This window comes from Triturus cristatus, chromosome 10 (genome assembly GCF_964204655.1).
Source record: "Triturus cristatus chromosome 10, aTriCri1.1, whole genome shotgun sequence".
Classification (NCBI taxonomy): Eukaryota; Metazoa; Chordata; class Amphibia; order Caudata; family Salamandridae; genus Triturus; species Triturus cristatus.
Genome location: NC_140593.1, coordinates 358168695 through 358194516, shown reverse-complemented (window position 1 = coordinate 358194516; position 25822 = coordinate 358168695). Strand labels below are relative to the sequence as shown.

General features: G+C 41.9%; 1 protein-coding gene across 2 annotated transcripts in view; it reads left to right on the top strand.

The window, feature by feature from the left end:
- MYRIP (myosin VIIA and Rab interacting protein) overlaps positions 1-25822 on the top strand; it is a 1544915-nt gene that overhangs the window by 1053057 nt on the left and 466036 nt on the right. For both annotated transcript variants that reach the window (XM_085631574.1, XM_085631575.1), the window contains exon 8: positions 19246-19395. In XM_085631574.1, the coding sequence (XP_085487700.1) occupies positions 19246-19395 (150 nt within the window). The remainder of the gene's footprint in view (positions 1-19245; positions 19396-25822) is intronic.

Genomic DNA, 25822 nt, shown 5'->3' with positions numbered 1-25822 from the left:
TTAAGTTCGTCCTTAAGACCTCTATAAAACAAGGAAGTTCTCTTCTCCTCAGGCCAATGTGTTTCACTAACTAATCTGTTGAAAGTAGTGATGTAAGTCAATAGATCTTTAGAACCCTGTTTTAATCCAAGTAATTCATTATCACTAGCTTGCATGTATGAGTGCCGAGCGAAAAGATTTTTCATTTTCTCTGTGAAAAGGTTTAGGTTGTAGAGGATGGGGTCATTATTTTCTACCAGGGGCACTGCCCATTGTGCGGCATTACCCGATAAATAGGAGATAATAAAAGCCACTTTGGATTCGTCATTAGGGAAGGAAGAGGCTCGACAAAGAAACTGGAGGTGGCATTCATTTATGAATACCCCATACTTGCTACTGTCTCCACTAAACCTCTCAGGCATAGCTAAGGGGGTAGGTGATGGTGTAAGCACAGTAACATTAACAGGTGCATTTTCTCTTTCTCTACATGGAGGTTCCGTAATACCTGGGGTATGCAAAGGACCAGTGAAGGTAGCAGGTCTGATATAAGTCTTTTTTGGTTTGGTAACAACTTCCTCTACGCTAGCCCCCCTTCTCCCTGGGTTCTTACACAGCTCCAACTCTGTGGCTAATCTATGATTCTCTGACCGTAACCAACTGAGTTCTGTCTGAAGAGTGACTACCGTGGAGGTCAATTCGTGCATCGTGAATTCAGGATTTGCACTGGCCTGTGTAGGGTCCATCTTCGCTCGGGGGACGTGTAAATCGTGGGCTTGGCTTTCTGTCACTCTTCCTACTAGACTTACTTGGTTGAAGTCGAGGACGATAGCCAGCATCCACGGGAGCGAAGAATAGGGTTACCCCTCTGCCCTAAGGTATCTCTACCCTCAGTGATATTGTTACAACTGAGAAATAAATGACACCTCTGGGAAGAGCTGGGAACATATAGGGAGCTCTGGGTAGTAGGGCAGTGGTGGTTAGGTCTTGATGGGTATAGGCCAGGTACACGTAAGAAGCACTGCAGCGGTTTCAAAACAAATAACAGGGAGACAAAGGGAAAGGAGAGAAGGACAAATTAGTATAGAGAAGGTACTAAGCAGAAGCACTCTATGTTCCCTCCCCCCTATAAGCAGACAGAAGAGTATGAGGCTAAGAGGTTGTGTACCTTCTTTCGTGTGGTAGCTAACAATGAGAGGAGGCCAACTCTAGAACAGTTCGTCCAATGAGAAGCCCATGCAGGGGAGAGTCGTATGGCCGGTTGGAAATGTCAATAAAGTTTTTTGTATGGCTGGTTGGAATTGTCAATAAAGTTTTTTGTAGAAAGCAAAAACCAAAATAAAGTTCACACCGTTATCCACGGTCAATGACTGCAGACTAAGTCTTCACCAACAACAGCCTTGGAAAATGGGGCGGAGAAAATCACAACTGAACAAGAGGTGAACGGAGTCACAATTACTCGCTTTATGCAGGAAGCGTTCAGTGCGTTCAACGTACCGGTAACGCAGCTGTCACACAGAGTATGCCGTGTTCCGCTGACTGCTGACTCCACGGACCCTTCGTGAAGAAGAATTTAGAACCCCCTTGGTCCAACGAGGAAGGAATAGGATCCCGACTATGTTCCCAGCGGGGGAAGGATAGGAAGTGAATGAATCCCAGCAGGCGTCACGATTGTAGGACCCAAAGACGGAGAAACAGAAAGAGGACTCCCAGTTGCGGGAGCAGTTCTCAGAGCCCAATGCCCAGGAGGGCTTACACCGGTCACAACCAAAGCAAGGCAGAACAACAGCCAGAGTAGACCAGAGTTGCTAGCAGAGCGTCCGAGTTCCGAGGTAGGCGGAAATCCAAGAATTCCAAATACAGGTGCGGCGAGGTTTCAACGAGGTTCCCAAGAGCTTCGAAAGCCAAGCACTGAACGTAAAGAGGGGCTTGGTTTTAAGCACATGTTCAACCAATCAGCTTGTTAGCTTACAGAAGGGGATGGTACACAACATAGAAGGGGATGGTACACAACCTAGAGCCAGCCAGATGCATTATGGGTATTGTAGTGGGAAAGTAGTGAGTGCGGAAACAGTGCAAGTGGAGACGCGTGTAACATAAGTAAAATACCAGAACTGCTTTCTGCCTAGGGACTTTCTTTTTTTTAAAAATTCTGGCAACTGCCTCCATTTAACTTTCTTGATAGAAAACGACCAGCAGAGGTCAGTAAAATACCAGGATCACTTTAGCATTCTCTTGTTTCAAGTCCATAGAAATTGTCTTCCATGAGCACCCGTAGACAATAATATTTTTTTCAAATCTTGTATTTTCAGTGATATGACCACCAAAGTCCCTGATTTTATATTAAAAACAGAGCTATGATACCATTTCCTTCTGAAAGGCAGTATTTCTCTCCATGTGTTCCCATACCTGGCGTGTCACTCAGTTTGGTGCTTACTTTCCCTCCATGTTAAAGAACAGTAGATGTTTCAGCACCCAGGCTAATGTGCTGCATAGCTAAATACATATACGAGCCCAAAGGCGAGACAGATTGCATTGCAAATGCTTGTGTTTCAACAGTGGCGGGCCCCTTGTGTGTTGACCGACCACTCTAACAGGAAGTATTCCATGAGCTGCTCAAATAACTATCATAACAGAGTGGTGCTTGCTTGATGAAGAAATGTGTCAGGAAGCCGACATCCGTTGCACAGTAGTTTGTTATCAGGCCTGTAGTTTTGGTACTCAGTAGTACTGCTACCATTTCATTTCCAGTTTATACTGAACTGAGCGAATTGGGCAAGTCCATGTAGTGTTTCAGTGCAGCTGAAATCCAGCTTCTAGTACAGTTTGTGGTGCTAATCTTCGCACTTAATATTCTTAAGTGTGAAAACGGCGAACAATGAGAATCAGTCAGATCAGATGTTTATTGGTATGTAACTCTGGCCACACTGTAGGGGATGATGATGAAGTAAAGCTGTTAGATTGTTATTTTTGATGAGGTATTTGTTAATCACAAGAAAGTCAGGTAAACAGTACTGCCACCTTACCAGTTTGAATGTAATCCAGGATCAACAATTCTGAACCCTAATCTCAACAATCCGAATACAACATTCTTCTTCTTTACGCAGTAGAGACACAACACATTACATAAAAAACGAAACACAAAAGACAGCAAAGAGACAAGAAAATAAAACAAACCTATAATCTAACATAAAAAACAAAGATTTCGTCCCCCACTAGAAAGACACAACATATAGCTCAATAAGTGCATCTGTTAACTAACATATAATCCTTCCAAAATGCAGGTGGTCTTATGTTCATGCTTCTTATTTCTTACCCAGCGTTTCCCTCCACAACTGAGCACCACCTTCCTCTCTTCTCCTACTCAGTGTCTCTTGCTCACTTTCCTTATTGTGATACGGTCCATTTCCCCTAGCAAACCCAACCATAAATTACGATGCTGTGTGACTTCACTCTGACCCTGCTCCAAAATGTCTATCTTTTCAAGTGAGGCAACAATTCAGAGGCGGCTCCAACGCTAAGGCGGAGGAGCGTCGCCCCACTGCTCTGTCAGCAATGTTATTATCATTTTATTTTTCCGACGTTGCTCAGCTTGTTCGGGGTGGGGCTGGGCTGTCACTGTAGCAGGGGGGAGTGGTGGGCATTCTCAAGTGCGCATGATGGATTGGCCGGCCGTCTTGGGCTGGCCAAACAGTCATGTACACTTAGCATGTTGTCCGCCCGGCCGTATTGCACAGCCTGGGTGAAGAAAATGCATAGGCTTCCAGTCCCTATCTGAGCGCTAAACCATGGCATTTAGACCAATCACAAAACTGCTATCATGCAGCGTTGTAATTGGCTAGGGGAGTCTGGGAGCCTGTGTGCTTCTTTTTTTTTTTAAGTTTAAAGAAAAGTTTATTGGAAATAAACATAAGATAGAGCAATAATACAATACAGTATGTGTCAATAGTACAAAGTAGAAAAAATATTGCGTACAATAAGGAAAGAAAAAGTAAGAAGAGGAGAGAAGAAAAAGGAGATAGGAAGGAGAAAGAAGGGGGGGGGAGGAGGAAAAGTAAACAGATAGAAATATCATATACTTATATCACTGAAAATGTTGGTCTAATATATAACACATATATCATGTTGATCTCACTACTACAAACTTAATTATATATTGAGAATAAATCACAAAATACAACCATATTTAACTAATTATAATCTAAGGAGGTTTGGAAACTTCTTCTATGACTGGAGTATGCGATGGCAACGATTGAGCAGACACATTTAGGAAGTTAGTCACAGGTAGCCATAGTAAGTCACGTTTAATGGCTAATGTAATCGGGTGAACATAGGCTCTATCCAATCGATGGTTATAACAAACTCCATACCACCAGGCCTGAAAAGAAACATTTGAGGCATTTTTCCATGATTTAGTTATTTGTTGGAAAGCAACAGCAATAAGTAAATCAATAATGAGGATATTAAGGGAGGTAGAGGAGGACCAAACCTCCGCAACACTACCCAGAAAAATATGGGCAAAAGAAAATGGGATTTGCGTATGAAATAGTTTGTTAATTTGTTGCCAAACCCTAGACCAAAATTGATGAATAACTGGGCAAGTAAATAGCATGTGCATAAGGTCTGCAACCGGGGCTGGACATGACCAACAGGTAGAGGGACATAGATGATTAATTTGATGTAGTTTAGCAGAAATGAGTAAAAGTCTGTTATATATAAAGAACAGTGTTTGTGTGGTATTTGCTGCCCTAGAAGATTTCCGAAGTTTAATCCAAATTTTATCCCAGGTTGAAGTGGAAAAGGAAGTAGATAAATCAGATTCCCAGCTAGATTCAACTGCAGATTTATTACGGGGCTGACCAATGAATCTTAATTTGTTATAAATTTGAGAAGCTGAAATGTTCCCTGTTAAGAATGAGATTGGAACTGGAGAGGGAGTGGTCTGCACGGAAGAAGTCATAAGCTTATCGTAAGAACTTTGAGCAGCTAGGGTCAGTAATATATATTTAGGGTGATACGAAAGGGGGAGGGAATAACACGATTGTAATGTAGAGAAGGATATACAGGTATCACCTAGAAAAGCTGATGTGTCCACTTAAGACCAAGCTTGAACCAATCCTTCCAAAAAATAGTCCGATTTTTAATCTTAATATGATTGTTATACCAAATCGGAGAACGCAAGTACCTATTTCGGTCATCTAAACCATCTAACATAATAGGATGAAATAGTTTACGAGTATGCCTAAGAATGGGGAGAGAAAATTTTTGGGGGGTGTTAGATAAAGACAGAAATTCATCAAATGAGAAAGGGGAAATGAAATGAGATTCAATTTCTACCCACAAAGGCAAAGATAGTAAATCTGTTGCATTCTGAGATAGTAATGCCGAGGAATTCTTCAGGAAGAAGGAAGTATGATAAGATGCAAAGTCGGGAAAATTAACACCACCCAAGTGTTTAGGTTGTTTGAGTTTGGAAAAAGACATCCTAGACTTTTTCTTTTGCCACAGAAATTGCGAGAGAATAGTATATATTTTTTTGTACCAGGATTTAGGAATGTTAACAGGAAGATTGGACAAGAAGAATAAAATTATAGGGACCAACATCATTTTTACAGAATCCAGTCTACCCCACCATGATAAAAACAAGGGGTGCCACCGCGCTGTAGAGTCGGATAATGTTGACAGAAGATTTTTAAGATTGAGCGCTACAGTATCTTTAATAGAGGGAGTGAACCATAGGCCTAAATATTTAATCTTCGTAGGACTCCAATGAAAGGAAGAAGATACAAAGTCAGCATGGAAACAATACTTATTTAATGGAAGAATTTCGCATTTATCTACATTGAGCTTGTACCCTGAAACCGAGGAGAAAGTAGAGACTTCTGAAAGAAAGGCCGGTAGAGAAGATTGGGGATTAGATATAAATAAAAGAATATCATCGGCATAAGCCGAGATTTTTAATTGCTGATCACCATAAGGAAAACCAGTAATGTTCTTGTTCATCCGGATTTTAGATAAGAAGGGTTCTAGGGTCAGGATAAATAAAAGCGGAGAGAGAGGACAACCCTGTCTGACACCTCTGAGTAGTGGGAAAGAAGAAGAAACCAATCCATTAGCCAGAATAAATGATTTTGGAAAAGAATAAAGCAATGAAACATAGGATAGAAACTTAGGGCCGAAACCAAACCAGGTAAGGGTCGAAAAGATAAACTGCCAGTTAACCCTATCAAAAGCTTTCTCAGCATCCAAAGCCACGGCTGCTAGTGAGGAGTGATGGGAATGAGACTTACTAAGTACATTGAAAAAGAGACGGGTATTATCCGAGAGGTGGCGACCTTTAATGAAACCACATTGTTCTTTGCCTATTAAGTGAGGTAAAATATTATCCAGACGAAGCGCAAGAATCTTCGCGAAAATTTTATAGTCCAAATTAATTAAAGAAATAGGCCTATAATTTTTACATAAGGAATGATCTTTACCTTCTTTAGGGAGGAGACAAATTAGAGCCTCTTGAAATGAACCTTCAGAACTCCGGGAAGCAATAAAAAATAGGAATTAATTAAGTAATTTGGGAATAAGTAAATTAGAAAAGTGTGTGTAGAATTCTATCGTAAAGCCGTCCGGACCCGGAGCTTTCCCCTTTTTGAGTGACTGGATAGCCTTGAGAATATCTTTAGCGTGTATATCAGATTCTAGAGAAGAGAAATCTACGTTCAAAGAGGAAGGAGGAGGAGAAATGGAGGCTAAATACTGATCAATATCAGATAGAAGAGGTGAAGACTCAGGGGTGTATAATGATTTGTAGAAGTTGGAAAATTCCAAGAGAATGTCTTCGTCTCTATGAAGCACAGTATTAGATGAAGATGTGATAGATTCAATTTTGGTACGTTCTTTTTTAACCTTGAGATACTTAGCAAGAAGATTACCAGATTTGTTTTGTGCAGTGTAGTATTTAGCGCTAGATTTAAGCAAATACAAATTTGCAGAGTCAGTAGACACTTTATTAAAAGAAAGCTTAGCGCTAATGAGTTCTTTTAGAATAGATTGGCTATTTGACATGTAATAAAGATGCTCTAACTTTTTAATTTGTAAGTTGAGTGTTTGAGATGAGAGAAAGGCTGCACGACGTTTTTGTGCAACAAAGGATATGATGAAATCCCTAGAGGCAGCCTTAAAGGAGTCCCATATAAGTTGAGGAGATAGTTGAGGAGATTCATTCTCCTCGAAAAATAAGGAGGCAAACTCGAGAAAGGCTGGTGTGAATTTAGGATCCAGTAAAAGGGAATTATTAAACCTCCAGCGTCTGGTCCCTTTAGTGGGAGGGAGTAGGTCCAAACTCAAGGAAACGGGGGCATGATCAGAAATTAATATAGAGCCTATGTCTGCCCGGGAAATATGTTGAAGTAGAGCCTTGGAAATAAAAAGGTAGTCTATTCGGGATTGTGAGGAATGAGCGGGTGAGTAATAAGTATACTCTTGAAGTGTGGGGTGGCAGAGTCTCCAAGAGTCTACAAGAGCTCTTTGAGAAATAGTGGAAGTGAATTGGGAATGTGCAGCGGAGGGGACAAATCTGGATTTAGAATACCTGTCAATAAAGGGGTCTACAACCATATTACAATCCCCACCAAAAATCAAATATTCGTCAGTACATTGCATTAAAAGAGAAAGAATTTGGGGCCAGAACAGTTTATCGTGTGTAGTGGGAGCATAAACGTTAAAAATAGTGAGAGGAACCTTATTAATCAGCAAAGAGGTCATAACCCATCTACCATTCAAATCATTGTCCTGCTTTATGAGATGAACATCCAAGCGTTTATGGCAGAGAATGGCAACACCATTGCGTTTTCCTGAGCCAGGCGATGCAAAAACGTGGCTCACCCAATTTCGCCGTAATTTAGTTATCTCAGTATCCTGTATATGGATTTCCTGCAGAAGAGCAATATCTCCTTTTAAATTTGCAACATGTGACAAAACTCGCTGACGTTTGATAGGAGGACCCAAACCTTTAACATTCCAAGATATAACATTTAACGACATTTAAATCTTTATAAACTTAGCAAAAACAATTCGTAAAAGAAGTTGCCATGCATGTAAGCAAAAAACATGTGCAGAATGCAGTAAAATACAGAGAAAAGACATTATTGTAGCAAGATAGCAATAAAACATATAGACGATCATAAGATAGTAAAGAAAGAAATGAATTACATAAGAAGCATAAAAGATAAGCCAAAAATATAAACGGAGCAGAAGAAAAAAGAGAAAAAGAGGGAGAGAGCGAAGATAGTGGGAAGGAAAGAAACAAAACGAGAATAAGAACAATAGAGATGACATACAGCTAATGGAAAAAACATACCACAAAAGAACAATCATGTTGGGGTAGGTGGAGCCACGCGAAGGAGGCCAGACGCCGGATGAGAAATCGCAGGACGAGGGGCACACGCAAGACATCATCCAGGAAGAACGAAAAAACGAAGAAGCTAAGGGAACACAGAAACCGCAACCTGTTAAAGGGGAATATAAGAACAATAATTAACATGGGAAATAACATAACTCCAACATATACACATATGAGAAACATAAAGAAGAATCAGAATTTAGGGCAAATAAGAAACAAACAATGAGCATTTGGAGCTAAAGCATTCAAGTCAGATCATGGCTTAGAAACGTCCATAGAGACTCCACTACACGAGTTCAGAAATTTTTGAAGCACCTCAGGGTCCTCATAGTTGGTTGTTTTGTTATTGTAAGTTACTTTGAACAGACAGGGATGGAATAAGCCATAACGAGCATTCATGCTGCGAAGTGCTGGTCTCATATCCAAAAATTTCTTGCGTCGATCAGCCGTAACCTTGGCATAATCTTGGGCAAAAAAGAGGTTAGAACCATTCCAAGTGATCTTTCCTTTCTGTTTGGCGGCGTGCAAAACCTTAAGTAGGTCAGTATATTCTAAGAAGTACAAAATAACTCCTCTGGGTTTTGCTGAGGAAGATGAAGAATGAGGACTCTGACCCAAACGGTGTGCACGTTGAATATTTAATGGCGGAGATGCTGAAAAACCAAGAAGAGTTGGAAGGAAAGACTTAAAATGAGATATTGGATCAGAACCTTCAAGTCCCTCAGCCAGACCATAAATGCGCAAATTATTGCGCCTATTGCGATTTTCTAACTGCTCGACCTGTTGTTTGAGGTGATCGACTTCTTTGTGAATATGAGGAACTTGAGCAGCGAAATCTTGAACAGAATCAACACGCTTCTCCAGAACGTCGACCCTTTGTACAGTATGTGACCAGTTATCTTCCAAACTCAGCAGACGAGTGTTAGTTTCTTCCATATATGGTTTGAGGGCACGAATCTCCTCAAGGATAGGCTCCAACGAGAGAGGTGAAGAAGAATTGGTGGGGGAGGGTGGATTCGCTTTTCCTCTTTTCCTAGGCGTGAAGGAAGCCGATGACGGTATTTTGGATCCTTGTTTGGCACCTAACCGAGTCATAGAGGAAGAAGAACCTTTCGTAGTAACAGGGTCACCAGGATTATCGTCCGCTCCCTCTTGCAGGATGTTAAAAGGGTTAAAGTCCTCCAGAGATGTATCACTGGTTTGCAGAGTATCCTTACGAGCAGTTCGGGATGTTGCCATGGCTGAGTTGAGTAAAAGTACCCCACAACAAAAATTTTGTGAGAGAGGTACAGTATTAAAGAGTCTCTGAAAGCAGAGTAACACCAAATGCACGTATACGGTTTTAGGTATAAAGAAGCGCCAAAAATAATTTCAAGTTATTGTTCAGAAAGGAGTAGTATTCAAAAGGAGTGGACAACAGCAGAGAGTGGGGGATTCATATGACTGACCAATTCATACTGTTTTCCTGAGGAGCGCAGTCCTTCTCCAGCAACAAGCATGAGAGAACAAAAAGTCAGTCAAGGCAGTAAAAAGGCAGAAGAGGCGTTCCAATAAATGCTCCAATAAATTGCCCCAGACTCTTCATTATAGAGATTTTTCGTTGGGGGTCTGCATTATTTGCGGAGAAAGGGCGGCAAAAGTGAGGAGATTACTTCATGAAAAAAAAAAAATGGCGGCCGCGGGTGAATCGCAACCATCATGAAGTCGAAAAAGTGTCTTCTCGCTCACCATATGCCAGGAATTTGAGCCTGACGACTGGAGCAGTACTTCCAATGAAGTCGGAAGCAATTTCCGCGCTCCGACAGCGGGAGAAAGTGTCCTGGAACAGCTGCGCCGCCTCACATCGCTGCGGAGCTCATCGTAGCGGCGGCCATCTTCTAAGGCGCCGAAGCCACGCCCCCGCCTGTGTGCTTCTTTCTTCCTGCTCCTGGAGTCGAACGAAGAGCCAAACTGGACCGAGAGGTGGCAGCAAGCCTGCAGGTAAGTGATTATTATTTTTTTTCATTCACCTCCCCCATTAGGTAGCGGCCACCACTGGAACAATTGTAACATTAATATGGGCATGGACTGTTCCATGTAAGCCGAGCAATTGGTATATGAAGGGAGGGCTTGTCCAATCAAATTTGAAAAACCCTTGGGCACTTGGCAGAGCCACTGTGGCAACTTATCGTAACATAGATGTACTGAATCCCTAGGAGCACATGGTTTACCTTGTAATGCCTTTGAGGTACATTTAACTTGTATCTATTTTACTGCCCCACTTGTATGATTACTATGGAAAGTCAAGCCCGGCAAGAGGCGGCAGAAGTACAGTTCTTGTTTCTTCAACAGCCAGGACAGGTACAGGCTTTCTGTGTGATGGCCCCAATTTCTTTTTGTCCGCTATTTTTTCCCTGATCAGATCCTCAACTTTTGGGACCCAGACAGGTCCTGCCGTGACTACCTTGACTTCCCCAGTGGCAGTCCTTTTTACCTGGACATTGCTTTGTAGTGTCCTGGATTCATTCAGATCCTGTAAAACAGGCAAACGTTTATGGATGTCAAAAGGTTTTTCATCTGCCACTGTGCCTTCACAATCAAGATCAGTTACCCACATTCTGATCCCAAATAGGACCTCATAAGGAGTGACACCCCCTAGAGAACTTCTTGGCATGTTGTTCAAGGCTCTTTGTTCTCCATATAAATGTTTGACCCAATGACCCAGAGAGGTCTTGCCATGACTACCTTGACTTCCCCAGTGGCAGTCCTTTTTACCTGGACATTGCTTTTTAGTGTCCTAGATTCATTCAGATCCTGTAAAACAGCCAAACGTTTATGGATGTCAAAAGCTTTTTCATCTGCCACTGTGCCTTCACAATCAAGATCAGTTACCCACATTCTCATCCCAAATAGGACCTCATAAGGAGTGACACCCCCTTGAGAACTTCTCGGCATGTTGTTCAAGGCTCTTTGTACTCCATATAAATGTTTGATCCAACTACCACCCAAACCTAATACTCTAGCTGTTAAAGATTGCTTTAAGTCCCGATTTTTCCTCTCCACAACCGAATTTCCCTCGGGATGGTACGGAGAGAAGTACCGCAATGCTACACCCAAACCTCCCATGGCTTCCTTGTAAACCCTAGAGCTTAAAGCGGGGCCACGGTCAGAATGTAATGTGCAATTTGCGTATGTCCCTATAAAGACTCGCAAATCTTTGATAACAGTTCAAGCTGCAGCCAAACACTGGGGCCACACCTATAGGAATCTCAAGCAGGAATCCACTGCAACCATGATATACCTGTAAGCCACATCTGTTTGTAAGGGGCCACAGTGGTCCAAATAAACACATGTGAGTGGTTTGTCTTAAATTAATAATGGTGTTTGCACTGGATGTGTTATGGTGGAGCCTTTCATCTGCTGTCAGATGTCGCATTTCAATCTTTAATCTGCTTTGTTAATCCTGGCCACCAATAGTGTTGTTTCAGCAAGGAAACAGTCGCCGTAACCCCTGAATGCACGGAACCCATACCCTCATGTAATATTAAGCCTAATCAGGTTTGGTATTACTCTATTCCTCACTCCAGGAATCTGAGCAAATAGAACGTTGTTTGCATCTAACCTGTAGGAGTACTTGAGTGGAAATCTTTTCGGAAGTGCCAATTTATGGCCTGTGGCAATAATTGCAATCATATTCTCACTGTCTATTCTCGTTTTTGAACGAGTGATTGCAGCTATGGACGTCATGCATACAGCTCCCTTTGCGGCTTCATCAGCCAAAAAATTCCCTTCACGTGAGCTCTCGGTCATTTGATTTTCAACTCCACTACCTGTTCCCATAGCTTTTTATGCTTAATTGTGCCACCTTTTCTTCTTTTAACCCATTTTGACCCCAATGATGTGAGTACTCATTGTGCGACTGTACACAGTAAAACGAATCGCACACAATTAGTGTGGGGAATTCTCGATCCGTATTTACCAGTGCCAGTAACAGAGTTTTTAATTCTGCTAGGTTAGCCGTGCAATGTCCTAGAGACTGTGTTTTTGGACAACTTGGATGAAATTTTACATCCTGCATGCATCCTTTAACAATTGTGCATGTGGTGCTGCATTGTTTACTTCCAATGGACGGCTTAGCAGATCCGTCAGTGTAAATGATGTATTCCTACTGATCTAGAGGCATTATTTCATTCGGGAGAGGATATTCTTGTTCGTATTGCAAGAATGCTTGTGTTTTGAGACTTGAGTCGTACTTGTATTTTACATCTTTTGCAGTGAGGGAATTAGCCCATTGTATTCATCTCAGAAGTAAGGCTTTTGTGTTAGGGACGCTTGCCTTTGTTGCAGCCTCTAAGGCCCGTACACGGGATCAGGTATGCCCCAATTCATGCCCTTCAGGGTCTTGTTTAATCTTTCAACAAGCCCATTGGTTTGTTAATGATAGGGTGTGAAAAACGTGTAAGTTACTCCATACTGCTTCCACATTGACTGCATATATGCAGACATAAAGTTGGTGACCCTGTCAGACACCACTTCTCTGGGGAAACCCAATCTGGTAAAAACGTCCATCAGGGCACTAGCCACTACAAGTGCAATCCTTGGAGGTATGACCTCTGGGTACTTTGTGGCATGGTCCACCAAGACCAGGATAAACCTGTTGCTAGAGGCTGTCTAGGGGTCCTGGAGACCTACAATGCCGATGCCCACCCTTTCAAAGGGTGTCCAACATCAGGCAAGGGACCCTGAGGAGCTTTCCGCTTTTGCTTTGTCTTCCCAATGGCCTGGCAGGGCAAGCAAGTCCTACAGAAGGTATCTGAGGAAATCTTCATCTGGGGCTAGTAAAAGTGCGGGACAAGCCAGGCAAAGGTATTGTCCTGGCAGGCTTTTCTCATGAGCCAGCCCCAGTACGGGGGCCCTGTAGCATTAGGGAACTATCAGTGCTCTAGTTGCCCAATGCACAGGTGCCCTAGGCTAACTATGCAGGAGGTCATTCTCCCAATAAATGCAGTGATCTCTAGATGTATCACCAGCTGCTTGGGCTTCAACTTGTTGCCTCATGCCCTCCAGGGTTGGTCACCCCCTCTGTGCCTTACAGAACTCCTCCCTGGTAGGCCTTTCTTCTGCTCGACATCCAGCAAGCTCAGGCAGGTTACCAAGGGAGGCAGTGTCCTTCCCAGTGGACTCTAGGGCAGCCTCCTCGGGCTCCCCGTCCACCTCATCTATGGGACTTTTAGGGGCTGGTTTCCCACACCCTTTGCCCTTCCCTCTCTTGGCAGCTTTCTGGGCACCTTTTACAGGCTCCGGACCTCCTTGACTCCCTTCCTGGGCAGCAATGGACCTAGTGATTACACAAACACACTCACACAATCCCAACTTCCTTCCAGCCTGTGTTCTCAATACCATTCTCTAGCACACAATCCACAGGCATGGCAGGGCTAACAGCAACTTTCAGAAGATCTGAGACCTCCCCCACTCTACGGGAACAGGAGCCAAAGGGTAGTGGCTCTCCTGGTTGTCTGCTACTACAGCTTTGTGGAATGTATTGGGAATTGCTTGCCCTAAGGACACCAGATGACACCTTACCATAGTCATATTGGCTTGTGTGTGCCTCAGATCCTCCACCTTCTGCCCATTGATGGTGACGCAGTATTTAAAGGCATGTGGGCTTTGGGCACCATCTCTATGTCTAGGGGGACTTCACTGATTTCACCACCACCAACTGGGGCCATCCTCTCCCCAAGAACTATACTAGCCAACCCTGGGTTTTTTCCTTCACTTAGAGTGTGTGCCCTCTTGGGACACTTGGGATCACCCTTGTAATGCCCATACTCATAACTCTCAAAGCACTTGGGGGAAGACTTGGTATGATTTTTATCAGAGAAGCCTTTCTTCTGGTGGCCAGATTGGGACCCTTTCCCTTGATAACTATTTTGGGGGAGTTGAGAGAGAGAACTCATCCTTTTTATCTCCCCCAACCTTCTGACCACCCTTTTGTGAGGCCCCTCCAGATGCCTTCTTGGGCATTCTCGTGCTGTCCCAAAGGTCCACCACCTCAGTAAGCTTCCTGGGGTAAGTCAGGCAGGCAGGTGTTGGTGCAGCTCTGTAAAACCGGTATTGAGCATGTGCTCCCTCAAAAACAGGTTGTACAACCCAGTGAAATCTTGCTGCACTTCACCCAGCCCTTCGGTGCCTTGCTGGAGTAAGCCACGATTTCCACCCAGGACTGGTTTGGGAGTTTGTGGCTGTCCCTGAACCTCTTTCTATATCTCTCAGGGTATAAATCAAAACAAGGGGTCCCCTACGAACCAAGTCCATCTGGTGTTACCGGCACATTAGTGAATTACACTATAAAAAACTATCACCCTTCAGGAAATCCTGAAGGCATGCTTCATTATAGCATTTTCAAGATGGAGTCTAATACTTCCACTGCAAGCATCAACCTGATCCCTTTCAGGGTGCACTTACAGATATTTCAAGGGATACTAGCAGTAAATATTTAAAAGGCTGTCTGAGGCATCCATGCAACAAACTTTATTATCAGAATATAGCCTTGGCAGTGTTCTAACAAATGAAGACACTATGTGGGGTCTAATTACCCAAGTATCCTTCCTCGCGGTCTACATGTTTCAGCCTTCCTAGAAGACACTGAGGCTTTTGTCAGGACAAGTGTTTCAAGGATCCCTATGGATTGCCTAATCCTTTCTAGGTCAAACAAGTGGGGACTCAGCTGTACTCTCACATCATACTTCCATTCATACCATTCATAGGCTTTATGCTTACATCCCGACCGGCTAAATCATTTCTGGTATCTGTAGAGAGATAAGAAAAATCACCACACTATTGTATGCTATTTTACTTAGTATACATCTACATAGACCACTTGTATTAAACCTTCCACCAAACACCTGTATATTGGGTCACACTGCTATAGGTGAATATAGCTATGGCCTCCTAATGAGTCCTAATGGTGGCCCACTATCCTAGATAGCTCTAGGTCACCACTGTGTCTCGCTGTATCCATATCATTAGTAAGGTGGTTCTGCATCTCATACATGGTCTCCAAACACACTCCTTACTGATATATTTAAAGCTTCACTCCTTTTCTATCGATGAACAAGGGAAAATGTTCTTATAGTCACACTCTAATGTTGTGTCATAGGAAATTGAAAAAGAGAAAGAAAAATAGGGTTTTATATTGGTGTATTACTTCAGTTCTCTGTAGTAATCAACAATGCCTTCTTGGAGATCAAGTTGTTACCTCCATCACATTTGCCTGTAATCTCTGCCCAACCTCCCTACTACCCACAAATCTACCTTATTATTGCTAGCAATCCTCTACCAAGGGTATATATTCCACTCCCCACTTAGTTCTTTAAAGAGACGTCCGGTTCAATCACCTAAGCATCCTCACTCCTCACGGGCGGTTTGCAACTGTTCAAATCCAGCTGCCAGTTTTATAGCCCAATTGGAATGTCTCCTCCCACTTCCCGTTCACATGTGTTTTGCCCTTCAGTCAGATATCTTTACATCGTTATGATATCAGTGGAGGCAAGTAGGTGGAAAGTTTGAGGGAAGAGCACTCTAAGGCTGACAGGTCTAACACATTCCCACAAGATGACCCATGCCTCACAATGGTATAAGAATGCCACAAGTAGGGAGAAACTAATGCATGCGTATCCAAAACACCATGGGAAATCACTTCACCAAGTTCATACTTGACAATGGAGCATGATTGCACTACTCTGCTGCAGAATACAAGAAAGTGAAACTCATTCCATATTTCTCACCAGCTAAGTTACAAGTATACAGTTGGATGGTGAAAAACTACTACCATGCCTAGGAAAGTTCACAATGCTCCCATACAAAGACCAAACCACAGAAGCAGATATACATCTAATTGATGGCTCAGGTCTTGCAGAATGACTGCTCAGCCTCCACACTGCCAAATGACTAAAACTAATTGCAGTCCTATACATGGTGTAAGATGTACCACCAGCAGTGAGTTGACTCCTAAAGTTGTTCACAGGCTTGGGAAAATGAAAAAAATGAATAACACATTTATACATCGACGATCGTGTCATGTCAGTAGCTCAACACGACTAAGATACTGTTTCACCTCCAGAAAGCAGCTGAAGTGGAACTACAAGAACTCCTAAAGATAAACATCAATAAGAGGACCCAAGGACCAATGGCATGTGTACCTCTGTTAGTAATAGTACCCAAATGCAAAACAAAAGGACAAGTTCGACTGAGTGTGGACATGAGAATACCCAACACTGTGATATGAGAGTGACACCAAGGACCACATCTGTCGGACATTATTGGACTCCTAAATGGAGCTCTCATGGATCTTAACAAAGGCGATCACCAGCTAGAACTGCATGAACACTTAAGATACATCACAACATTCACCACCCATCTAGGACTATTCCGATAAAAATAGTTCAGCTTCAAAGTGTCGTCAGCAGCTGAGATCTTTCAAGAGGTCATCAGGCATGCAATCAGTCCAATAGTGAATGTACTGAATTATAGTGACAGCATCATAGTATTTGGAACGATGTTAGATGAACATCATCGAGCATTAGAATAAGTATGTCAAGCACTTCAAAAAGCCAAACTGAAGCTAAACCCAGCAAAGTGTGAGTTCTTCAAAACTAAACTGAAGCTCAATGGACATATTTTCTACAGCCATGGTATGAAGCCTAATGCAGACAAAATCAAGGTTTAAAATGAGACACTGGCCCTAAATGATGTATGCGATGTTAGGTAATTTTTAGGAAGGGCGAGCTACTGTGCTTGTTTCATTAAGACTAAGCAAAAACTTGCACCACCCTAAGCAAACTAACCAGGAAATGTCACAAGTTTAACAACACCAGAATATGAAAATACATTTAAAAAAATTAAAAGGCGAGTCAGCAGCACCACCAACATTACCTACTTTAACCCAACCTGACATACAGAGCTCACATGGGACGTAAGTCCCATATGCTTAGGAGAAATCCTGGCCCAACATCAGCTGAACAAGGATTGATGCATAGTGAATGTTATACGTCAGTCGCAGTTTTCCAGACATTGAACATTCTTACTCTCAAGCAGAGATTGAAAGCCAAGCCATAGTCTGGACATGTGTACATTATCACATTTCTGTTTTTGTAAAGCAGTTTGACATAATAACAAATCAGCAAGCACTTGTGACGATTATCTGAAATCCCTGAGCAAAAATGACACCAAGAACAGAGCACTGGGGAATCCATCGACAAGAATACTCCTTTTCCATACAAAAGAGAACCATAAAAGACAACAAGCCTGCAGATTACATGTCTCGTCACCCCCTCCAAAGGAAGAAAAGCAGGTCGCCCCCCGCAGAAGAATACTTAAACTTTGTGATGAATCACGCAATACCAAAGTCGCTGTGACTATACAATATTGAAAAATCCTCTCATACTGACACAATGCTAAGAGAAGTGAGATGACTGATTAATCGAGGGCAATGGCGGTACCCGGATCTGTCAAAGAAGGAACAAACATGAAAGATCTATCAGCCTTTTGGCAAGTACATGAAAAACTAACTGTGACTCCTATTGGGATAATCCTAAGAGATGCCAAGATTGATATTCCCTGATAACTGCAGTCAAAAATCATGGATCTTGTGCACAAAGGACATAGAGGGAAAGTGCAAAGAAGAGAGCAATGCGAGACCAGGTGTGGTTATCAAGCCTGGAGCAGCTAATGGAAGGGACACTCAAGGAATGCCACCCTTGTCAAACAACAAATGGGTAAGTGAAAACCACCAGAACTCTAAATACCAGCTCTACCTGGAGCGGTCCTGCACACTGTCACAATAGACTACTTTGAACCTTTAGCATCAGGAAAATACTTTCTGGTTGTGATGGATGAAAACTCAAAATTTCGCCAAACAGATCTCATCAACCAGTGCAAACTCGGTGATCCTGAAGATGGGTGAAATATTTGCAGAATGTGGCACAATAAAAACTGTTGACAACAACAATGGACCCCCAATCAAAGAACAAGAGTTCGCTGAATTTGTGGCTCAAATTTTCTAAGTTGGGGGGGTGAAATGTTGAGATGAATGACCAACTGCCAGGTTGGTCAGTGGTCTGGCATGCTATCAACAGAAACTTCCTGTGCAAATAAGAGGGGATCAGGAAGCGGGGAGTGGTCAACAGATGAATGACGAAGCATGACGTGAGACAGCTAGATCTTCATGGGTAGCTCTTGTAAAACTATTAAGGAGATATAAAATAAAGCAGAATTTCTAACCTGACAGCTTTTTTGTGTGCCTTATTTCGTCAGTCGCTGACTTGGACAATCTGGGCTGAGGTAAACACGCCTGGTGGGTGAGATTCTGTCAAGTTTTATGGGATTATTGACATTGGCCTGAAAGATACCCTTTAATTTTGACAGATGTGATTCTGGGCTATAGGTGAGCATGGCATTGTCTCTGTCAACGTGAAATTAAACTTGAATTTTGCTTCAGGGTGAAAAGGTTTTACTTTTTGGATCATGATGAGTACATGCCAGGTGGCGCATGTCTTTTTTGAGAAGTGAATGCTGAAGCTGAGGGTGGATTTGATGTTGCATGGATAACCCTTTAGGAAGTGATTCTTCACCCCCCCCATTTGCATCATCTCCCCCCTCATCCCTGCATCAGTTTTGTGTATGGCATACATCTACTTTTTTAAAACGTCTAAAAATTTGGTTAGTCTAACGTGTCTACCTGCACGTGTCTTTAACATAACATTAATGCCACAAAAGGCGGGAGAACTAAATACAACAGTTTTATAAAGTCACTCAAGTGTGATAATGGTGATGCTATTTGATTTTACCTCACATACCAAGTTGCATGTTTAATTTCCTGTTTTTGACTTATTCAGATAATAAGGAGAAAAAAAAGCAAATGTGAGCAAGCAGAGGTAGAATATGATTGGTCGAGGGTTAGGGGCAGTGCACTAACATCCCCTACAGTGTCGGAACAGAGTACGCGTCACTTCCAAGAAGGTCACACAGGAGCGGACATACTATGGGTGAGTTGCACTGAGTTGATGTCACTGTATTTGTTCAAGTTGTGAGCGTAACACTTTAAATGTGATTTCGTTTTCAGATGGCAGTTTGAGTATTAACATAATTATACAGCTGTCAGTATGGACGTGCATTTTTAAACTACTTCGATGGTTTTCTGTATTTTAATGCTTCTTGGTAATAATGAATGTGGGCCTAACAATGCAACCCCGATATTAAGTTCTATCTATGGCAGCAGGAGTCAAAGGTTTAATCATGTAATCATTTCTCAGATGATTGACATAGATAGGAAACAAAACATGGTTTGTTAAACAACGCCCAAATATATCAATTATTTGGAACAAAGATAAGAAACACACAGAAGTGCAGAGTAGATTCTATTCTCTCCAGGAGGGAATACCTCAATACCACACACACAGAGGGGGGCACGAGCCGGGCGACTGCTGGCGTGACTCATCCAGAAAGAGGACAGGGGGAGAGACACATTACACAACTGACAACCCTGACGGGGGAGAGGGTGTACTCCCAAACTGAAATCCATGCCGTATAATTGGCTAATGTTACTAATGTAATCTTGTCTGATGTGGTCGCTATTGCAAAAAAAAAAAGTATAAAAGTAGCTTTCAATGAGTTTCATCGAACATAAGTAGCTCTAATTACAGAAAAAGTTGGGGACCCCTGCTCCAGCCTCACCTTGCAGCCCTAATGCATGAGGCCCAGAATGGGTTTATTCCTAATCGTAACACTTTTCACAATATCAGGCACTTGTATTAAGTTATGGATTTAACTGTCTTATGGCAGCTTTCAGAGGTGCTAGTATTTTCGGTGGTCATAAGAAAAATCTTCGACTCCCTACAGTGGACCTATCTTCAAACAGTCATGACGCGGATGACCCTGGGAGACACGTGGTCTTGGTGGTTTGTGTTGTTATATGCAGACGCCAGAGTATGCACTGGCAGATGTATCTCAAACCCAATTGGAGTCCAATGTGTTACGCGCCAGGGCTGCCCTCTTTTCACCATGCCGTTCATGCTAGATATCGAGCCATTTGCATGCTTGATGTGGGTGGAGGGCCGTGGGCGATGAATCCCACTGCAAAATAGGGAACACATTATTTTGCTTTATGCAGAAGATATGCTCCTGTTCCTGATAGATGAAGGTTCGGTAATCCCATGGAGCGTAGCTCTTCTGGAGTAATTTGTTTAGGTCTCTGGTCTGCAACCAAATCGGCAGAAGTTTTGTGCCTTCCCAGTGTCCCCGGCACTTGTGGAGCCCCCAGAGGAGGAGCTGAACATTGGACTCTCGTGGGAATCAAGATCATTTAAGTATGTCCAGGTGAGGATCTATCATACTTACAGTGACCTTAGGGAGAGTAACCTTGGGAGGGCACTCAGTACGCTTTGTGACTCTGTGGCATTTTGGATGACACTGCAGCTTTCCATCATGGCTTGTTTTGCCCTGGCTAAGATGGCCATTTTGCCCATTGTTCTTTCCTACTTTACCAGTTTATCTTTTTGGTGCCGAAGGAATGATTTAGAGGCATCAACAGCTTGGTCTGGGATGGGCAGTGTACCCAGGTGTCCTTACGTGTATTCCAGAGACATACTACTAGGACAGCCCTTGGGGTCCCAGACTTTGAGATGTATTGTCTAGCAACTCAGCTGCAGTGGCTTCCCTGCTGCCTGGCAAGCTCCATGTGGCTGAGCTGGGTTCCATAGGGCAGTCGGCAATGAGCGGGCACTGCTGTTGGGGGTCAAACTGGCCCCTAATACTGGACCCCAGCTTTTATGAGTAGCACGTTGGCTTCAGAGAGGGGCCTGCAGCTATGTGAGGTCAGTTCCACTCTAGAGTTCGGCAATTCTGCTGGTGGAGTTCCCAGAAGTCGGAGGTGGATATTTTACTGCCCAGCAATTGGATGTGTGGACTGAGGCAAAAATGGAGACTCTTAGGGAGTGTTTTTAAGATGGTTCCTTTAGAACATTGGAGGAGCTGGAGGCAAACACTGGAGTATTGGGTACCCAATTTTTGACTTATGAAGTGCTGGTCATAGTGGTGCGAGTCATATGTCTGGACCCAGAACCGCCTGTTCACAAGCGACTTCAGACTCTGCTGACCTTTGGCAGGGGGTGTCATGTTATCTCCCGGCTTTACTCAATGGCACCTTCCATGAGGGTTGATGACCTGCCCACTTTGCAGGACAAATGGGAGACTATGCTTGGTAGGACTTTTACGGAGAAGGAATGGGACAGGTTCTAGAGCGCTATTATAAGATCACACATAATACAAGGTTTAAATTGACCCAATTTAACTTTTTACATTGCACATATCTCACTCCCTACAGATTGAACATTTTGCTTCCTGTCCCTGACATGAGTTGCCCTAGATTCACTCTGACTGATGCAGACTTAATGCATATGGTGTGGGGTGCCCCATCATAGTGCGCTACTGGATGCAGGTGGTTGCAGATCTGGAGCATACCTTAAATCATTGCCAGCTCTGTAAAGCAGAGCTATGCCTTCTTGGTCTGCACAAAAGGTGGCCAGAACTAAGAGTGGGCAACAGGTTTCTGGACCTTGTCTTAGGGATAGCCTGCAGGTACATAGCTCGTCATTGAAAGTCACACCATGGCCCTCCACACAGCAGATGGTGGGTTGAGGTAGAAACATGGGCCTTAGAAGAAGGTGCAGTGCTGCGAACTGAAGAATCTAGACAACTGTCCAGGAAACCGACGGAAGACCTAAAAGAAGAAGTGGTCGCTAGTTTTTTGGACTGGGATCCCTAGGGGCAAGGTAAACATGGGCGCTAGTGGGGCGTAGATATGTTCACCACTTGCCTAATTCCACGAAGCCCCTCACTTTCCTCTCACATTTCTCGCACTGTACTCCGCTGATGAAGGGAGGTATGACATTCTGGCATTTATTAAAATGGCAGGTACTCATGGTGACTTTCAATGAGCAACGCCTTTTCTTTTTTTCCCCCTTAGTTGTTTTATTCTTGGTAAGGATACATAATAATTTATTTACATTCCTTCTTTTTACAGGCACATACAAAAGATAGGGGAAGATAACTAATATCAGAGGGTGCCAAATATACAATAATGCTGATATGACTGACATAAGTTGCATTTTATTGCATGCTCCAATGACATATATGATCGGACGAAATAAACACACTTCTTACTTTTTCTGACAGAGATATATGCAGGTGTAATGAAGGTAAACTTGAAAAACCAATAAAGAAATTCATTGAAAAAAAAACAACAATATACACAGCAGTAGTTAAGATTTCACCATTCGCCAACTTAAACAGAATAAGTGCAGCACGTGCGGCAGCACGTGCGGCAGCACTACAAGGGTCCCTTCCTTACACAGAAAGAGTTGATCATGTGCAGCAGTAGTGTATGATGTTCTCACACAAACAGAATAGTTAAAGCACAGGCAGCAGTAGGGTGTGCACTCCAGACATACACAGGAAGTAGGCGCGCAAGCTTCCCTTGTACTTGATCATCTTGGAGTTCTCATACAGAATGGCCTCAGAGTATTCGACAATACTGCATAGAGAGTCTGAGTAATGTTAGGTTGCGGTGTGTGAGACATACAAATTACTGGTGAAACCGTATCTGCGGTACTGTGTTCAGTTCTGAAAGGAACATCTGATGAGGTATGTCTTCTTCTTGAGGCTTCACTTGGATTGCTGCTTCCCCTAGAGTATAGCAATCATCTCTGAAGGTCTTGTCTGGAATATTGTGCCAGGTTCAGGGTCCCATGTCTAGTGCATTATGTCCAGATGTGTACGCCATACGTGGCATGCTGTGCCAACTTCTGAAAGTCTCATCTTTAATGTTGTGTGACCAGTTCTGGTGGCCTCATCTACAGCACTGATTCAGTTCTGGACACCACCTTGCTATATTGTGTCCAGCTTTGGAGGCTTATTTGGAAGTATTGCAAACAGTTGTAGAGACCAAATGCCTAAAGCCCCATCTGTAATATTGCATGCAATTTTCAAAGCATCTTAAGCACTGCAAATACTTTTACAGTCCTCATCTGGCTTACTATGTCAGGTTTTAGAGTCATATCTGGAGTGCTGTGGCAGATTATGTGCTGTTAGGACACCTGCTATACACAAACTACTTCAAGAGGGCCACCTTAGTGTATTTCACCCAGTTTTGCAGCCAAGATATGGAATTTTGTGTCCAGTTCAAAACAACATCTATGAAACAGTATATGGACAAAATATTGTTCTGTAAATATTGGGATCCAGAAAGTTTAGAAAAAATATCATGATACAAAAATATTGTGATGCAGCAATATCGTTACCAAGATTATCGACTTTTTCAGGCACATAATATCGTTGTTAGGAATATCATTGTTAATATAGGTTTCAATAATACAGTTGTGAAAAATATTGTTTTTTAATTATCTTAATGTGTTTTAGTTCATATATTAATTTTGTCATTATTGGTTGTATAATTGTTAATAATATTTCTTAAATATAGTTTGTAATTTTAAGTGATTTATAATTAATTTAATTGCTAAAAGCAGTTTATAATGTGGTAGCAGGGTGCTAGGTTTGTAGGGCTATAGGGTGGGAAGTTAATTATGTAATAGTTAACAATTTATTATTAATTATTTAATTGATCATCAATAACGTTTAATTATATTTTTTAGTTATAGAGTAGGTGCAGGCTGCTAGGTTTGTAGGGCTGTAGGGTGAGATGTAAATTAAGTAATACAATTAGTTATTCTTTAATTGATTTATAATTATGTAAATTGTATAATAACTTTATATATTAGTTATATGTTACGTGTGGACTGTTGGGTTGGTAGGGATATAGGCTGGAAAGTTAAGTAATAATTATCAATTATTTATTTAATGTTATTATTTAATTGAACTTTGATCATATACATTATGTAATATTGATTTTGTTTTTAGTTTTATTTAGTCGTGGGTTGCTAGGTTTGTAGGGGTATAGAATGGGGTGTTAATTAAGTAATAATTACTTAACATAATTAATTAATTAGTTAATTGATTATCAATTATGTAAATGTTGCTAAAACCAAATATGTTTGGTATATTTTCAGTGTGAGCTGCTAGGTTTGTAGGGCTATAGTTTGGGAAGTTAAATTATAAATAAATATCTGTTTAATTGATAATTATTACATTGTTTAATAATCATGTAAATTGTTCCTTTTTTCTTTTTTATATACATCATTTTTGCTGTTTAATAATGTACATATTAAGAGTTTTATATTTGTTCTAAATTATCAGGGTTATTCAAATATAGAATGTGTTTGAAGTGCAGTACTATCCCTACTTGCTGCACAGACTGGACTGGGAATAGTAAATATTACTCCTCCGAAGTCCAACGCTTTCCATACTGTTGCACAGACTGGAGAGGGTTTAGTAAATCTTACTCCTCCTAAGTCCAATATTTTCCCTACTTTTGACCTGCTTGGAGTGGAAATAGTAAATGTAACCCCTCTGAAAGTCTGTGCTTTTACTTCTGTAGCAAAAACTGGAGTGGGAATAGTATATCTATTATTCCCAGATGTCAGTCGTTTTTGTGATATAGTTTAAATAGATCCATTATTATTTGTTTATTTTATCAATTTTATATATATATGTATATTCACTGAAAAAACCATAGGTTTCAGACACGTTATAGTTAGGAATTAGCATTTAAAAATCCTTAGAAAGAGACTGAAAAAAACCATAGGTTTCAGGGGCATTATAGTTATCTGGACATTTCACTCGTACAAAACCATTGAAATTCCCCCGTTATAGTTAGTTCAGCTAACTATAACTCGCGCGCCCGCAATGCACTTCTGATGACATCACATATTACATCACTCATGACATGGTCAGTGACATCACTCATGACATCACTGATAACATGTCAAATGACATCACTGATGACATCATCCAGTGAATGTGTGTTTTTCTGAAAATTAAATATGTTTTATATATGTATATCTCAAGGTCGATGGAAGAATAAATGGGTATATAAGTGTCAAAATGGATGTTTTCGTTTTGAAAAATTGATTGTATAACTGACTTATTAAGTGTATCGTTGTGAATACATGGCTTAGTGAGTAATGTTTAAATATGTAAATATCTGTATGTCTCTCACTTTGTGTATAAGTGGCTGCATTGGTTGGTGAATAGCTACATGAGTGTCTATATAGGTTATTAGTTGGTTTTTTGAGTATCAGTATGAGTGTCTGAGTGTCTGTGTGGTTCGGTGGGGGGTATTACGTAGTGCATAGATGCATGAATGAGTGACTCACTGTTTGTATGTGTTGAAGACAGCATGTGTGCAGGACTGTATGGGTGGATGAGTGTGTGTATGGGTGTGTTAGTGAGTGAATGACTGTCTCAATAGTGTCTTTATGAGTAACTACATATGTTTTAAACTAGTATATGTTACTATTG